This window comes from Alosa sapidissima, chromosome 18 (assembly GCF_018492685.1).
Source record: "Alosa sapidissima isolate fAloSap1 chromosome 18, fAloSap1.pri, whole genome shotgun sequence".
Taxonomy (NCBI): Eukaryota; Metazoa; Chordata; class Actinopteri; order Clupeiformes; family Clupeidae; genus Alosa; species Alosa sapidissima.
The window spans coordinates 7,679,766-7,691,835 of NC_055974.1; the positions used below are offsets into that span (position 1 = coordinate 7,679,766).

The 12,070-nt window shown below is 41.8% G+C and overlaps 1 protein-coding gene across 1 annotated transcript in view; it reads right to left on the bottom strand.

The window, feature by feature from the left end:
• ghra (growth hormone receptor a) overlaps positions 1-12,070 on the bottom strand; it is a 35,449-nt gene that overhangs the window by 5,151 nt on the left and 18,228 nt on the right. Inside the window, exons 3-7 of the mRNA XM_042069797.1 lie at positions 10,383-10,518; positions 8,772-8,944; positions 4,813-4,991; positions 1,688-1,838; positions 1,115-1,205 (exon numbers count right to left, since the gene is read on the bottom strand). Of these exons, the coding sequence (XP_041925731.1) occupies positions 1,115-1,205; positions 1,688-1,838; positions 4,813-4,991; positions 8,772-8,944; positions 10,383-10,518 (730 nt within the window). The remainder of the gene's footprint in view (positions 1-1,114; positions 1,206-1,687; positions 1,839-4,812; positions 4,992-8,771; positions 8,945-10,382; positions 10,519-12,070) is intronic.

Consider the following 12,070-nt stretch of genomic DNA (forward strand, 5'->3'; position numbering starts at 1 on the left):
ATTTCTAATGTCTCTAAAACACGGGCGCGCAAATACAATCGCTAATCTGGCATGGACGTGTATTTATTTGGAATTGAGTAAACAACTGCATTTAAAACCTTTGTTTACAAGATTGCTGCACTTCTGAAACAATTTGGTAAGAGTTTAATGCACTAATTTAAGTTTAATTTCACTACTAGTTACTCCCCTGCTGGAATGTGTCCATGAGTCCATGAGCCTTATCCAGACCCACTCTCATTCCAATTAAGAAGGTCTGCTTTCTAACCAGGCCCATCAATTTAGGTTATTACCAAAGATTCAAGAGTACCCTAAGGTCTTTGGTTATTACCAACTAATTAGTTTTGACCTGAGGGCAGCTTGTTTTGATTTCTTTCATTTGTCTTTCCAACCAATGCAAACTGTCACTCTGCAGTCAAATTGACACAAATGGCTAATTTGCACATTCCCTCTACTCCATTTGCTACTTCTCCTCACTCAAAAGAGTCAAATGCTCATTTAAAAAAAATGCTGCCTCCCATTCTGCTCTCTCTCTCTCCTCCATGTCAAGAATGAAGTGTGTTGTAAAACTCAACAGATAAAGCAGGTGTGAACATGTGAACGCAATGAAGATCCTAAGTGGGGCTCTGACAGAATATCCACACTCGTGGAATGCCTCTTGTCCAATCAGAAATGAAATTAAATGAAAGGATTTTACTGTTGTATAAAATTATATACTGCTGCATATCATTTTCAGCCAAGAGGAGGAAACAAGACAGGGCCATCTAGACAGATAACACAGAGTCAATTAAAATTAAGTGGAGGCATTATTGTTTGATGTCAAAGAGCACAACAGACTGTTGCATATGTTTGCATATAACACTGTTCCGATGTCTGTGAGAGCTCTTAGGCTCTAGAGTCCTAGCTACTCATTTACTTCACTTGAGTAGCAGTTAATTAACACAGAGGAGTGTACTGAGGATGGGAACACTGTTAGAGCAAGTGCTGTTTCAATACACCTTTCTGTATTAAAATGGTGAAACTATTTTTTTTTCCGAGAAGAAATATATTTCTCTACGCTATGATGTGCCGAGCCTTTTTTTCCACGACCCTCAGCACCCCTCTCCTGTGCTGTTACCTTTGCTGCTGAGTGAAGACGATGAGCATGAGCAGGATCACCATGCCGACCACGCCGAACACCATCACCAGTGTCATGGGGAAGGATGCATCTGCAGAGAACACACAGTACAGCATCGCCTCACTTAAAGCACTTCAGACAAACCAGTACCCCTTTTAATGCACACAACCCGACAAACAGGCACATCCCCCCTGCTCTCTCTCTCCCTCCCTCCCTCTCTCTCTCTCTCTCTCTCTCTCTCTCTCTCTCTCTCTCTCACTCTCTCTCTCTCTCTCTCTCTCTCTCTCTCTCTCTTACACACACACACACACACACACACACACACACACACACACACACGCAGACCAAAATGTACTGACATATACAGCTATTTTTAGTCTAATTGTACCACCCTGCTAGTAACTAACCTTGCTGACCACAGTTAAATGTTTGAGCTGTTTGAGTGGCTAATATAAAGATTATATTAAAAAACATCTTGCAAACAGCATATGACAAACAAATACAAATGCAAAAAGCAGTGTGTTAGCTTGCTCTAAGGGCAATAGTGATGGCACAGGTGACTCCAGCCTTTACCTTTACTAGGTATCTCATCGACGTGCACCGTTATGGTGTCACTGTACTCCCCGAATGCATAGGTCCGCATTTTGCAGCGCACGCGCACTTCATATGTCTTGTCGGTTTGTAAGGCGTAGATAGTCTGGTGGGTGCCACTCTCCTGGTCGAGCTGAGTGGACACAACACAAGACAAGACAAGACAAGACAAGATGTAAGCACACAAGTAAGACATTAACAATAAACAAAGACAAAGCCCATTTACAATCGCTTATTTGTCACAATTGCAACAGCTACAGGCATAGTCAGTGGTTCCAGCAGAACATTCATATTTGGCCTCAATGGCCAATCACATCACACCTGTCCCTTCTATACTACTCAAGCAACGTGTTGATTTACTGGTAATTGTTAGAGTTATGTGACTCATAGTCAGGAGGACCGTCTATGAATGAAGGATTATACCTTTTAACTGATTTAATCAACGATACTCCTATAACTAGATGTATACTATGTGTCAAAAAGCTGACTGGTCAAAGCCAATGAATGGGTATTTATACAGAAAACAAACAAGTCATTGAATTTATGCAGATATTAGAATGCTATTTTAAAGCCTAAAAAACACAGCACATACTAAATACATTTCCATTGGAACCGCTGTGCGCTGCTGTGACTTGCTGAACAAGATTTATTTATTGCCACGAGAAAGGTCAAGGTATCATCTGACCCCAGTAAACATCTTGAGACATGCTGATGTGTCATCCAGGGGAGCAGCTACCCATTTTTTGAAGGGTATGCAACAACAAATTGGTGTACCAGTGAGAATTGAGTGTGGATAATGCAATTTAGTGAGACAGTTAGAATCATATAGGCCTTTTAGCGTGATTTATTTTTGGGGGAAAAATGTGCTGGACTGGGCGGCGGTCATATTGGCGGTCATATTTTGTACCGTTCTGCGGTACATCTAGTTTAACTACTGTCGCATCCCTTGACATGCCATCTCATTTCCCCTTCCTTTTTCTATTTTTAGCCCCCGACAGCTTTTTTGCTTTATCCATCTTTTTCCACAGTTGAAAACTCACTAATCGAATCTTATGAGATAGGGCGCCTACTCTAGCCTGTTAGTGCTCTAAAATGTTATTTAACATTGAGGAAATGCAGAAATGATTTAGAAACATACAACAGTAGCTACATATAGAATATATCAAATATATTATTATTATTATTTTTACCATCGATTTGTCGCCCCGATGGTGCTGCGCCCCTATGTGCCACGTATAGCGCATACCCACTTTTTGCGCCACTGGTGTCATCGATGGTCATGGCACAAAAAACACAGCTAAGATACTGAGTGGGGTTTGCATATTGCACAAACTTTACAGCCTTGATGTGAAGGCAGAAGGCAGAAGGCAGATCTAGGCTGCTCAGATTGGGGGGGCAAATAGAAATTTGGGGTGGGCACAATGAATACCTGCCCCCCACACATATAGATACCCCCCCCCCCCCCCACACACACACACAACATTTACACTACGCAACAAAACCGCTCAGTTTCTACAAATGTCTTACTTTTTACCTTAAACCCCTTATTTAATAGCAAACATGACATATTACATAACTGTTAATCATATAACTGATTTTAATATTTACAGATATAGGCTATATTTAACATTTATTTTCTATGTGGCCTGTTATGAAATCATGTACAATTTAAGCACATTTCAGCTTTAAGAAACTCGAATAGTCTACATGCATGCTTAGCATTTTGTGATCATTAAGGCTACTTTGACAAACTCTTAGTCAGCTGATTTTAATATTTACAGATATCTAGGCGATATTTGTAACATTTATTTTGTATTTGCCCTGTTATGAAATTATGTATTGAACAATTTAAACACACTGTGAAACCTGAAGCCCAAAGTTGGAGACATGCATTTAGACATTGCTGCAAATGTAAAACCGGATTACTCTGGAATGGCTAACTTTACAGGGGAATGCTTTACACCTTTGTATTCGGTAAGGTCTGCTGTTTCTTCTGATATATAGTTTGTCATGTGTTCGGGAAAAATGTGTGAAGTTCCACCGAGACCGACGGCTGAATAGCCATAGGAGATGGGCGCAGAATGTAACATGAATAAATTAAAGTTACTTTTCTCGCGAACCGTTTACCACAACAACTTGCGGCTAACATCGTTTAAAAGCTGAGAAAAAGCTCTTTCGTGTGATGTGATGCATGTAATATCTGTGTGAAGAGTAGGCTATCGGGAGTAGGCTAGTTCAGCAAAGGGTGGATTTGGACGCACTTTCTTTCTTGCCGTGCACTGTCACATTCTCCACTGCGTATAGGCTAAATTAATTTGCGTTGTGAATGCTAAGCTTAATTTGACAGGCCATAGGCTAAATAAAAATCGCTAGTCGGATGCAAGACAGAATATAGAAAGAAAGGGACACCAAGGCCTCAGTGGCCTGTGAACCTCCGATTTTCAAAGGGACGCGGCCAACGCAAGGGGCAACGACGTGGCCACCGTAAAATTCCCACCGTGCTTATAACACAGTTAAGGAATGATGTTAACAAACTAACTGGCTAGATCACCTTAGAAAGCTAACGTGCATATTAGCTAAAAAGCAAGCCATATACAAAACGAGAATAATACAAACACTAACACTACAGTTAAAGGTTTTTATTTAAACCAGCAATAATCTATATTAAATCTAGTAGCCTATAACCTTTATGGAAATATAGCTAAGCCCTCTTTACTGAGGTATGAAACAGCAAGTGATGTACACAGTGTGGAATGGTAGGGAACGCTGCTGCTCCGATGTTTATACTATCCAACCAGCAAATCAGCACCCTCGAAATTCAGACGGGACAAATTAGAAAGGTGTGATTGGCAGATTCAACAGCTGTCAATTAAAATTGACCAATTAGGTGGGGCAGAAGAAATATTTGGGGGGGCATTGCCCCTCCCAGCCCTATTTTAGATCCGGCCATGTGTGAAGGACAATGAATAAGGAAAAAAAAACTCTTTTAGGTTGCTGAGCCCACGCTCCTCAAAAAAAAAAAAAAAAAGCCTTGTGTGTAGGTTCCTTTTTCTTGTCAAAGCGTGGGTGTAGCCTAGACAGTGGAGGTGTCTGAATTGCAGACTCACCGTTTCCCAGTGCGATGCGTTGACCTGACGGTACTGGACCTGGTAGACCAGGGTCATCCAGCCCACATCGATGGCCGCCGAGGGTGGCGGCTCCCAATGCACCATGATGTCAAAGTGGAGCCCTGAGCGACTGACGTTTAGCAGGGTCCAGTTCAGATGGACAGGGGCGTCCGGTTTCACTGGAGGAAAGGAGGAAAGGGAGAGAGACTGACTGAGAGAGAGAGATAATAGTAGCACTTTACAAATTGCTAATAAGTGAGGATTATCATGGCTTAATTGGTTGTACTGTAAATAGTTTTTAAACAAGAATCTACCATTTAATATGGTTAATATTAAGTCTGCAATAGATCTGCAAAAGAGCTGCCATATTCCTAAATTGGAGCCAGATTCAGTACAGTAAAATGCAGTAAAGAAAGTGTGTAAAAGTCTAGTGGGGCTACATGCCCACCAAGTTTCATAGCGGTGGTCATAACAATCGGCTCTACCTAGCTTGAGTTGCTGCAGCCAACAGCTAGAGCTGCCTGGTAGCTACAGTGAATACTGATACTGAATGTCATGGTGTTAGCAATGAAGCACTTGTTAATAAGCTTTATTTGCATAGCACCTTTCATACACAGAATGCAGCTCAAAGTGCCGTACATTTGGAACATGTAACACAATAATAGAGAAGAATCAGTCATTCCTCTTCGTTGCTGTGGCCGTTTATGGTCCAATCAGCAACGTATCAGAAATATAGAAAAGAACATGTAACACAAATATAGAAGAGTCAGTCATTCCTCTTCGTTGCTGTGAGAAGCTAAGGCCAACCCGCTCACCCTTGAATTAGGGTGGCCTCTGGGGCAACACCCTTTCAGCCTGACCATGAAATTAAAGAGCCACCTTTGTTGACATGGTTTTAAGATCTTAATCTCAACCATAGTTATGATACTCCTTCACAAACATTTATAATCAATTTAGACTCCTAAAACACACTTAAAAGCCCAAACACAAGTGCTCTTTGCAATGTCTTCGGAAAAGTTGGTCTTAATGATTACAGTGGCTTAACTTCACAGAGCTGAACAACTGCTACATTCATTCCACACGTTAAGTGGTTCAATGAGGTTAATGTGAGGAAATGAAATCGTTCAGGCTCGTCAATCGGGCCCTGGGTATCTCATGTCATTAGCCAAAATGTCTTTAGGAGCTATCAGCTAACACTGACAAAGCCTTTCAGGATGTACAAATGCATTATAAATGCAATGTCTTATTCACTCACTACTGTGTGTGTGTGTGTGTGTGTGTGTGTGTGTGCCTGTAGTGTTACGGTTTGAAACAAAAGAACTTCTGTCCTACAGTAATTGACAGTAATGCACATTCGTCAAGCCTTTTGGGATCTTTTTATCTGTTCATCACCCAAACAGACAATGTACTCTTTAGCTCTAAAATACCAATGAAAGCTGCTCCCACTCTCACTCCACTACCCCCCCCCCCCCCCCCCCCACCCCATTTTGATCTCCTACGCAAGGCTGTCATTGTTCATCTCTGTGAAATTTGACTGCACTGCCATTACCAATTGTCCATAGCTGATAATTCTATAGACACATTGGTACCTGTCTCATACTTCTCTTAGCATGTTACATAACACCATTAGGCCTACGACGATTACAGTTTTTTTCAGTCGCTAACAAGCGTTTGTCCAACCAGTTGTCACATTTTCAAAACTCTCGTTTGCACACGATATGCAGTCAGTGAACACATTTCCACAATGCTTACATTTTCTTAACAGACAAGCTATACCTCCCAACAAAACTATGGATTGTTTTTGCAGTATTTACGAATGTTAACACACAACATCCCACAATAGTAAAAACAATATTCCAAACCTTAGATACAGTATAAAAACCTCTGCTTCTGCAATGATATCAGTTCAAAAACAATATATCTCAGCTGATAATAAACAAACAATTCAATAATTTACACACAACTGATTTATGTTGGGTAAATTGGGCAAACCACAGCTGATTCCAGTCTGGCTTAGACTCAGTGGCAGGGGTTATTTTCTTCTATTACACTGACACAGTAAAATGAGGACTTTGAGGAGTAATGTTTTTAGAAACAGAAACAGAAACAGAAAAAGACAAACACTGTAATGTCTGGACAAGGAAGAATAAGAGCAAGGGACCCAGGGAGAAGAGCAGGCCCAGTAAGAGATGCAGTGAGAGGTGCAGGAGCAGTGAGAGGAGCAGGCCCAAGGCGAGGGCAAGGTAAAGGTGTAAGAATGCGTGGTGGTGGCATTCCATTTGGCTGCAAGAACTGTTGTCAGTGATGAAATTTGTGCCACTATCATTGACCATGTAATCAATGCGATGTTGATGGCCTATTATAACCCTGAAGAATGCAGAGATTTTTTTTGTCCCCTTTTTATCTGGGCTTTTTGCTGTTGTTTTTTTGTTCAGAATGCTTGTGTGTTTCATGGATATTTTGTTCACCGTAAGCATTGCAATACTGCAAAACTGTTTCTGTTCTATCATACTGTAAACAGTATTTCTACTGTAGTAAACAGTAAAGGGAAAAAAACTGATTTGCTTTTTACTGGAATGCTTTTGAATATGAACATAACATGTGGACATACAGTTCCCAACCATGACATTTAGTGTAAAAATTGCATGCAAATACCTGTAAAATTGCATGCAAATACCTGTAAAATGCCCAACCAAGACATTTAGTGTAAAAATTGCATGCAAATACCTGTAAAACTGAAACATAAAAGTCGATGCAGTTTTTGTAATGTCAACAATAGCCAGTATTTTGAAACCTGTTGTACTTTGATTGACTGCATGTACCTTGTGAAGTGAAGTTCTGTCTTTGACAGAATAATTTCATTTTGAGTCAGATTTCCAGTGTTTTGGTAAAGTTAGTGTGTGCAGAGAAAGATGTGTTAGTAGTATATTTAACAAAATGTGTTTTTGAGAAGAAAATTATCCATTTGGCCAGTTGTGTTTTGTAGGTGTGAGTCTGTGTTAAGAGTTTAGAAAAAGTATCTGAAGTATGGGTAAGCGCTTGTTAGCGATTGAAAAAAACTGTAAACTTTATGTGCACCAGTGAACCACATCTGCTGCTACCTGCGACCTCAGCACATGGAAGCTACAGTACTTCAGCAGAGATAGCTTTTAGTTTTTCCATTTCATCACCCAAGACTGAACAAGGTCTATCTGACTTTGAGAAAAATTTGACTGAAAATCCAGAATGAAATAACCATCGTTCTATGAAATAAATTGTCACATTATTTAACATGACACTATTTTATCAATTATATAATATTACCAGTATGCCCAAAATTATATTATCTAACATATTTTTACATATCTATGGACATGTAAGATAGATGTTACTAATTCTGATCCAATTACAGAACCACCATTGAAAGTGTTATCACTGGCAGTATAACAGCTTGGTATGGAAATAGCACTGAGCTAGACCGTAAAGCTCTGAAGAGAGTAGTAAGATCAGCTGAACGTACCACCAGAAGTGCCCTACCCAACCTACAGGAAATTTACCTAAGGAGATGTCAGTCGAGAACAAGGAAAATTATCAGGGATCCCAGTCACCCCAACAACTGCCTCTTCACTATCCTACGGTCTGGGAAACGTTACCGCTGCCTGAAGTCCAACACGGAGAGAATGCGGAAAAGTTTTTACCCCCAGGCTATCAGGATTCTAAATGAGGATTGTAGCAGGAGCACCATTACAGGAGCCTAAACACTTTGCACTTTGGACTTTCTCTCTTTATTCTTCTTCCTTTTCTATACATATATCCTTTGCACAGTCTTGGAGTCAGTGGAACAAGCATTTCACTGCATTTATAGGCTACCTGTATAATGTATGTGACAAATAAACATTTGATTTGATTTGATTTCTCAGGTGATAAAAATGTGTTGATTTGACAAAAACATAGAGTGGACAGTTAGTAGTCAGACCTACCGATGGTTTCGACCGTGAAGTGTATTTGGTCGTAGGTGATGTTCTGCTCCACGGAGCGCAGCTCCACGTAGTAGGCCACCCAGATATGGGTGTAGTTCTTGGGGAAGAGGCACTCATTCGGCCGGGTGGAAGAATACTGCGGACACTCCCTCCACTCAGGCTCTTTAGACGACCTGGGAACATGGATATAGACCCTTTCAACAATAAAAACAAAAACAATGCTTAAACGTTCTATTTGGGCCCCAATCTACTGTACTTCCTCTGCATTAAGATAACATATGGAATGTTAAAAAGGAAGTCTTGTGGGGCCAACTATGATGCTGATAATGGAACTCTCTTGAAAGGGTCCATACTGTAATCATTGTGGTTCTCAGTCAGCTTAGGCGTATATGGAATCAATTTAGCTGTAAGCTCTGTGTATCCCGAACACTACATCCAAATCCTGCAACACTATTTCGAAATCAAAAGTCTTAAGGCCAAACACTACATCAGAATGCTGTGCAGAGAGAGACAGAGAGGCAGAAAGTAGGGCTGCACAATGCATTGATGTTTAACAAAAATCGCATTTTGAACTAATACAATTAGCTATTAACTGCAATTAATCGTGCAGCTTGCAACTCTGCCCCAATGGTTTATCTTGTTACATGGTTTTTATATTCATGTCATCCTCAATGGTTGGCATACAGTGATGTCCACATAACTGACGTGCTGTGCTTCTTATGCACCAATCAGAAATGGCTCAAGTTAAAGTGAAATTTGGAATATTGAACTGAAGCTTGACTTTCAAAAATTATATCACAAGTCAAATCTCAATCGCAATATCTGTCTTAAAAATCACAATTAAATATTTACTCTAAATCGTGCAGAGAGAAAGAGAGAGAAAGAGAGGAGAGGGCAAGCACACTATATAAATTAGCAAAAAGGGATCTGTCCAAGGCACAGGCCAAACCCAAGACTGACCACCGCCCACTAAATGTATGCAATCTCTTTACTGCAGATTTACTATACAGGTATTGTACATTACAAGACGTGATTCCTATGTTTTTCCATATGGGCATTTACAGACTCGACTTAAAAGCGATTTACTAGTACTAAAACCAGGTTATCGACGAAGCTAGCAAAACCTGACACTACGCTTCACCCCCACTGTTGGTTAATAGCTGAGTAAATGTACACAGTGGTGTTTTTCCACACTGTGTGATATCCGAGGCTGGTAATTAGATTTCCTCCCGGGTGTGGAGAAGGACAGGGAGCATAAGCTCAGCTTATTAAGCAGCGAGAGGAGAGCCAGCACATCTGTCCAGGGGCTCCTTAAGCACTAGAGCCCCCCAGTTGTTGGCAATTATGAGCAGAGCAGGACAGACCTTACTCCTCCGCCCACATCTCAACGTGCCATCAGCACTGTTGACCACCGAATGCCTAATGCTTCATATAGTGGTGGCATAAAAAAAAAAACAGACTGCAAAACAAAAAAAAAAGAGACTTGTTTGTTTCAAAATGGCAGATGTTAAAACTCTCCTACTCTGTGCCGTTTCTTGTCCTGCTTTTTGACAGATTCTTCCGGCTTTCTATTAGTGTCTTTACAGATGTTGTGTTTTTTTGTTTTCTTACTGCTTTGGCATGGCGTAGAAGAGCCTGAGGGCGCCAGGCTCTGTGAGGTTCTGGAAGCTTCCGGCCGACCACCAGCACTTGAAAGTCTCCTGCTCCCGGGATAGACAGTCAGTTATATGGGGTCCATGCTTGGAGGCTATGAGAAACAGAGAGAGACAGGCAGAGAAAGAAACAGTCAGAGAGATAAAGAGATAGAACAATATGAATATGAATATCTCAGCCTCTTAAAGCTAAAGTAAGAACGTTTTAGATAGGATATGATAATGTGTAAACAGTGGCAATAGATTTGCTATAGCAACCACAGAACAGGAAATTGATTGGCCTCAATGAACAAAACCCAAACACAGCCACAAACAATTACGTCGAGACTGTGAGAAGTTGAAGCACTGATCAAGGGCAACCAAGTATGCCATTCCGCTAAGGCTTGCTTTGTACCAAGACAGAGACCGTCAAGGATTTCTGATTTTTTTTCTGAGCAGAATATACAGCCTTGAGAATTGCTTTACAGTCACACAGCCTCGGTCTCCTCATACGAGGCTCCAAAAGTTTATAGAAGAACAGTTGCAGGAGGATTTTTATTTTTTGCGGAGTCGAAAGGTCGAAAGGGTTTAGCTGAATTTATAGGTATTTGCGGCAGTTCATCTCTCCCGTGGCAGAGCGGATGCCTCTCCCTCTCCCTCCCGCTCTGCTTCTCCCGCACCCTCCCTCACCCTCACCCTGCCGACGCTCTGGGCCGGCCCACAAACATTTCCCAAGCACTTGGCTTTTTGCGCAACCATAAATAAGAGCCCGAGTGCGATTGATTCTGCCCCCCCCCGCCCCCCCAACCTCCAAACCCCCTTCTCCTTCATCCTCCTGCCTCCACCGCTCTCTTGCTGGCTAGGGGATAAATCACAAACACCCACCACCATCACCACCACAGCCAGCTCCAAACTCCTGCTGCAGCCTGCACAGATTTCACAGAGGAAGAGGTGCGCTACGCATTGGGATCTTTTATTTTTTTTACACACACACACACACACACACACACACACGCACGCACACACACACACACACACAGACACACACACACACACACACACACACACACACAAACACACACACACACACACAAACTCACTCACTCACTCACTCACTCACTCACTCACTCACTCACTCACTCTCACACACACACACACACACACACACACACACACACAAACACACACACACGCACACACACACACAAAAACACAAACACACACAAGCACCCCTCGAATTGATTGCTGACGTTCCACATATACTCCAGCCTAGTGGAGAGGATCGTAAAAAATATATACACATCCAATTAGCCTTTAAACGGAGTGTCTGCAGCAGTGGAAAAGCTATGCTCGCCTCTGCTCCGTGACAGAAAGATGGATTCACTCTCGACTGCTGAGCTGCAGAGCCCGGAACAATCTGTGACAAAAGAGTATGGGGAGCAGGTGAAGGCCTGTCATCTCCCACACAGCGTTTCCACGTGCACACACACACACACACACACACACACACACACACACACACACAGACACTCTCTCTCACACACACACACACAAACTCATACCACACACACACACCACACACACACATCCACACACACACACACACATACACACACTCAACACACACACACACACACACACACACACACACACACACACACACACACA